The sequence below is a fragment of the Populus euphratica genome, unplaced genomic scaffold (assembly GCF_000495115.2).
Source record: "Populus euphratica unplaced genomic scaffold, PopEup_1.0 scaffold467.1, whole genome shotgun sequence".
In the NCBI taxonomy this organism is placed as follows: domain Eukaryota; kingdom Viridiplantae; phylum Streptophyta; class Magnoliopsida; order Malpighiales; family Salicaceae; genus Populus; species Populus euphratica.
Genome location: NW_011500357.1, coordinates 103,244 through 109,779, shown reverse-complemented (window position 1 = coordinate 109,779; position 6,536 = coordinate 103,244). Strand labels below are relative to the sequence as shown.

The following is a 6,536-nucleotide window of genomic DNA, read 5'->3' as shown; positions in this document are numbered from 1 at the left end:
TCTTTTATTTGTTATTATATCAAATTTCCTCAATCTTTTTATTACTATATATTTTGTTTTGAATAATTTATTTTTCAATTTCATCTTTTAAAATTCAACTGAATTTGATTTTTATACCCACTTTACTCCTTATTCTTTTAATTTTTTTAATTTTTTAATTTTTTTCTAATTAATTTTTTTTATCTATTAGATTTAATTTCCATTATGTTGATTGCTATTTATTTTATTTGAAAAAAATTATGAAAGTTAAAATATTTTTTTCAAATCATTTTTCAGTTTTTTGATCTGTTAAATTTAGTCTTCATTCTTTTAATTGATATTTATTTTATTCAAAATAATTTATAAAATTAATTTTTAATTTCATCACACTTTAATTTTTTTATCTGTTAGATTTAATTTTTATTCTTTTAATAAACTTGAAAAAAATTAAAAAATTATTTTATAACTTATTTTTTATGATATAGTCGAATAATAAAAAATATTTTTTAATTTTTTTTATGACACTATTAAAAATTAAAAAATATTGTACTTTTTAAAAATTTATTTTTAATGAAAACCATTTTTTAAAAATAAATCACTAAGAATTTCAAAGGTAAAAATTCCAAGCCGCGTTCAATTAGTCAACGTCCAATAGATGGGGAGGAACCATTTTGGTGTTTGGGGATACAACTAGTAATAAGTGATAATTTAGGGACACGTTTGTATCTTTGCCAAGACGAAAAATCAAAAGAACAACCAGCGATACATTCTCCTATATAATATATGAGAGAGCTTCATCTCATGTCTGATTTAACTGAACAATTGTCTCTTTTTTATCTGGAAAAGCAAAAGCGAAAACATGGTTGACTCGAACCTTAACAAGGTTAGTTTTTTTCCCCCTTTTTCTTGGTTTGATTTCCATTTTTTTGCTATTGTCTATGTTAGAAAGATTTTAAATATTGATTGAAACCCAGTTGCTAGAATGGATTTTATGTTGTTATTCTGTTAGAAAGTTTTGATCTTGACATAAATTTAGAGTACATAAGAGAGGTCAGAAGGAGAAAATTTTGTAGGTAAAGTACAAATATTTATCAAATTATTTTGTTGCTTTTGACTGAACTTGTATCACTGGAACAAAAAACAAAAAATAGATTGGTGATTTAAAAATTGTTGAGATAGAGATTAAAATGATATGCATGATTCACAAGGTATAGTTTGCATACTTTTGATAAATACTGCCACTGGAATTTGCATGTAATATAACATCAAGTAGTTTCTTATACAGGAGAAGGATCCTGGTTTTCATTATTGGGAAAGAAGTTTTATTGGAAAGGGTTTTAAAATTTTGAGAGACATAAAGAAGTTGAGTGCTAGTGATGGTGTTTTTGAAGTTTTGGGATTGAAATATAAAGTGGGCTAACTGATTCAAGACTGTTGAAGTAGTTCTAGTTTGGAAATAGTTTGTCTAAATGGAATATGTTTGTGCAGTTCGTTTGACCAGAATTTGGTAAAGATCGTGGTACTTTTGATTAAGTAAATGGAAACTTCTAATATGTTGTTTTTGTTGTATTATGCAGTGGAAGAGAAAAGTAATGCTGTTGTTTTTCATTTGGTATTCTTTTCTTGCATACACAGGAGCATTTAGTAACAGTGGTTAGCGAGGATCGCGAGACACCATGCTGGGGGTGTGGGTTGCGTCATCTTCACCCACCTAATGCACCTGTTTTCAAGTGTAGCTGGTGTGGGGCAATAACGGATAAATATGAGTCAAAATGTGAACACAAGAATTATTGGTGGAGACACATGCGTGACCGTTGCTTTGTATGTGTCCTCATCGGCTTCATTCTCTTTGTAATATGTATGTCACAGTAATTTCTTCTTTCAAACCGTGTTTCTCGCTCCTTGCAGTGAACATGTTTTTAAGCATTTCTTTTCGTAGAACTTTTAAAAAGAGGAATGAAGCAGTTTGAACTTTGGAAAGTTAAGAGGAAGTTTTCTAACTGGCTTGAACTTCTCTTTTTCTATATTCTGTTATCCTTGTTGCAAATATCATATTTTCTTTCAACTTGCATTTGACTTTTCATCATGAACTAGGATCTTCATTTTCACAAAATCAAATTTCATCCTAAAGACCGTATTTCTCTTTATTGAACTATATGAGGATATCTATTGATTTAATCCAGAAACATTTTTCATCAAACCATTTTCTGATTTACTGCTTTTTAATATCACTGAAGTTTTTATCTATCTCATCTTAATCCAATTTCTGAAAGTGCAGGTGGTGGTGTGTGGGCAGTGTACCCTGTCATCTTCTCTATCAGTTTTTTTTGTGGGATTTTCCATCTAACCATAACAGGTATCTTGTCAATAACTACTGTATTACTGTTTACTCTTACGGCCTTAAGAAGTGCTGGAACACCACCTCTAATAGAGTGGGGTAGCAACCCAGCTGTGGGAAAAAAACAGCTTGAAAACTACACCTTCTGTCGCTACTGTTCAAAGCCCAAGTCACCGAGAACTCATCACTGCCATACATGTGGGATCTGTGTACTGGACATGGATCATCACTGTCCTTTTGTAAGTGCCCATTATCTCTAGAATTTTGAAGTAATTTAATAATCTGGAAGCGTGGATGTGGAGTCTTGTTTCTGCATGTTATTTATTCTATTGGAATTGTGACTTCCAACTAGTTCTACTTGGGTAATCTGTGAAAGCTGTATTTATCTGGAAATGCAAGGACTAAGGAGCTTGCAGTCCATACCTTAAGTTTTGATTTTTCTCTATTGGAAATTTGTCTTCAGTGTTGACTTGTTATGACCAGGAAGAAGTTGAATGGCCTCTCAATCTTCGGTTGCAGCCTGCTTTCCTTTTTGATGAATTTGCAGCAGTCTTCTTTCCTGTAACTTTATAAATTTGTACCAGTCTTGGCATCTTATTGCATTGCCAAACAAGAGAAAAAAAGATGAAAATAGACTGGATTTTAATACATAAAAATATCCATAATTTGGGTACAAATTCATTTTTTCCCCCTAAGGATCTCAAAATTATTTTTCTTTGCTGAAGCTAATGTTAAAGTTTGGATTGCCGTACTATGTTCTGCTGAGTGCATGTAAAGAGCAATAGCAACTATGTAATGGATACAATAAATACTCATCAATTTCTCCCTTTTCCTGCTATTAAGTACCGGAATTAGAGGACTTCCTTTTCAGATCCTAATAATTGGTGAACAAGTTAAATTACAATATATTCTTATTTTTAATTAGTACCACTTTATCTGGCTGCCAAGTTGAACATTTTTCTGATGTTTCTCATATTTTACCATTTTAAACTCTGTTTAATTGCCTTTTCTTCTTTTTTCCTGTGCCTTGTATTTTCTTAGTGTCTACCTTACATGGACACGCGTATAAGAATCCATATGCGTACTCACTTGCAATCAGGATTTACAATTGAAAACGACTCTTTTGATAAAAGAGGGAGGTGGTTAAACTTCATGAAGGCCTTCACATTCAGTTTTCCTTCTCATTTTTAAACCCAAGCTAAATTAACATATAAAATTTACAGAGGGAGTAATTATTAATGCAATGTATTTGTTTCATATTGAGGTTATGCCTTGGAAGGTAGCTTGCTGGATTGGCCACCCAGTCCACCTCAGACCTTGTCTATACATGGATTGTGTTATGAATGTTCAATATTTTATCTATCCTATGCGCAAATGTGGTCATTACTTTCTCCATCAAGTTGCCCTTACTTTACACATGTTCTTGCATGCTAAGGACACTAATCATGCCTTATTAAAATCTTTTTGCAGATTGGAAATTGTGTTGGTGCAGCAAATCACCAACACTTTATTGCATTCCTTATATCAGTTCTTGTCAGCGCAATGTATGTTACAATCATTTCCGCATATGCTGCTTTGCATATATGGCCTCCATTAACATACAGATACCTAGACCATTTTCGTGCTGGTGACAGATCTTTGGCTTGGAGAGCATTGCAGGATGTTGCTATTGCATTAGCAAGCTCTGCGGTGCTCCTTTCCACAAGAGGGCTTGTACTTGTCTATCTTTTTGTTTCCAGTATTTCTTTAGAGATTGGAATAAGCGTTCTTCTGTGGCAGCAGCTCTGCTACATATATGAGGGACAAACTTACTTAAGCAGCTTAAGTATGCGTGGAGGTGACGAAGCTGGAGAAAAAGATTGCAAAAATCTTTTCCGTTTCTTCGGCTGCCCATACCCTGTTTTAAGATTCTTGCCAAATTTCTGGAATTCACCCAAGAGGCACGAGAAGTGAAATGGATACGTTGGCAGTGAAAGACTCCATTATTTTCTGCAGAACTTAGAGAATCGGTTCCCCTTTCTCCTAGAAACTTTTCATTTTCCTTTGGGATCAACTCCAAGGCGACTCAGTCTAGCCTCTTCTGATTGCTCTTAATTTATTTACCATTTTGATAGGTATCATAGGCAGTTGATATTGCAATTCAGTGTATTTTTATTACATCATGGAAGTGAGAAGACAGGGATAGGGAAGGTTCAATTTTTTTGTATATTCTGAGTCTGACATTGTTGCTAGCCTTCTATCTATCTACTAAATATATAAATTTTGCCGGTTCCTCCCCGCATCTATTTGAAATTTTATTAATAAATCACATTATTTTTATTTTTAATATGACTATGGAGTATCCTTATTTTTAACATAACAGTGGAGTATATTTAATACAATTAAAATTGTTATTATATGGTTTTCTGACGTCTTAGTATTGTCAGGTTTTTTTATTTGTTTAAATCGAGGAGACCGAGATAATTGAATGTAAAGCAAATCGAATAAAAGGGCCTGATATTTTGAGGGTATAATAGCTCCTACTTTATGTAGCAGTCTTTTAAAGGTATGCTCGACAACATGCCACTTCTTGGATCCTCGACTAAAACAAATAAAAAATCTGACAATACTTACATGATTACATCATTCGTGTTGTTTTTTTTATTTTTAAAATTAAAATAATTAAATATAAAAAAATTTAAAAAATCAATTTAAAAAAATAAATTTTAAAGGATAAAATTTTAAAAAAAAATTAGTATAAAAAGAAACCCTAATATAAAAAGAAAAATTGATATTAACTGAAGTTAAGTTTTTAAATCTACAACTTGGACCATAAAATTGAGATTATTCAATTTAGATAAAACACGAAATTCAATTCTTAACTAACTTTATTTATAAGAATGAAATTGAAAATTAATTCAAATTTATTAAAGAATCTAACAAAAAAAAAGTTATCAAAAAAATGAGAACCAAGTTATAAATGAAAACAAATAAGAGGATTGATATTTTTGAATTGAAGGATAAAATTAAAAAGAAAATTTAATTTCATGAAAGGATCAAAAACAAAAAAACACTATAAAAAAATTAGCAAATATAAACGGAAACACCGATATAATTTTTTCATCAGTAAATTGCGGTGAACTTCATTAACAGAATAATATCTTGTTGTATCCATCAACAAACAATGAAGAAAATATTCTCTTGGTGTGTACCAAAGAAATTATAGTGGAAAAAAATATTAAAAAAAGCTAAAATATACAATGACATTTTATTTATATAGGCAGAATGACTGACAAAATTAACCTGTTAGTGAAATCCTTTCATAATATCATCAGTAATATTTAATTTATAACCTAACGAGCAACCCTCCTCCCCTATTTATTCTTCTTCATCTCAGCTCTCCAATAAACATACCTTATAGTTTAGCACAAATCAATATCATATAAATTTGACCAACCCAACACTTAGTCTTTCAATATCTCTATTTTGATTTAAATTTTATTGAGGATCCCCCACATTAAGTAAGTAAAACTACTAATTTTTTGTTTGAACTCAATTTTAAAATGTTAATTTTTATTGCATATTTTTGTAGTATATGTATTTTGTTTAGGTGTTTACTTGTTTTATAGCTTTTTACCATAGAAATTTATTGTATGAATGTATGATTTGTACATGTTAGGGTTTGTTTTAAATTTTTTTTAAAAGTATTTATTTGTAAATTGATGAAATTTATTTCGAATTTGTGACTTAGGTGTTTTGTAATGAAATAAATAATGACTTATTTAACAAGTCCATTTTCTATTTTGTTAATTTTATTATTGACTTGAAAATTTTGGTAAATGTATAGAAATATGAATTTATATAGATAATTGATAATAAATTAAGAATACCATTAATATAGATTGAATAAGTTTGAGTTAAACCAATGTTAGTTAATTTAGTTAGTTTACATAATTAATTAATACATGTTGTCATCAATATTCTATATAGGTTTGATATAAGTAATGGATAACCATTCATGGAGGTATCGAGATTCACCCGAATGGTTATGTAGGATGGATTATAGTAATGAGATTGAGGGTTTTGTTAATTATATACTATCTAATCCAATAAATATTAGTGGAGGTGGTATTTAATATTCATGTAAGAGGTGTAAGAATAAAAATTTGTCATGATTTATATGTTATAACGATGCATCTTCTATATAAAGGGTTTATGGAGAAATATCATATGTTACTTA

General features: G+C 30.1%; 1 protein-coding gene across 2 annotated transcripts; it reads left to right on the top strand.

Moving 5' to 3' along the window:
- The first annotated feature begins 726 nt into the window (after positions 1-726).
- LOC105114026 (protein S-acyltransferase 11-like) lies at positions 727-4,589 on the top strand. 2 transcript variants are annotated; one of them, XM_011010422.1, is made up of 5 exons: positions 727-862; positions 1,615-1,837; positions 2,258-2,335; positions 2,429-2,556; positions 3,788-4,589. In XM_011010422.1, exons 1-5 carry the CDS (start codon positions 839-841, stop codon positions 4,268-4,270), a joined length of 936 nt encoding a protein of 311 aa, XP_011008724.1. In that variant the 5' UTR covers positions 727-838; the 3' UTR covers positions 4,271-4,589. The 2 variants fall into 2 exon arrangements, with proteins under 2 accessions (XP_011008724.1, XP_011008723.1); XM_011010421.1 differs by having other exon boundaries at positions 728-862; positions 2,258-2,556.
- The last annotated feature ends 1,947 nt before the right edge of the window (positions 4,590-6,536 follow it).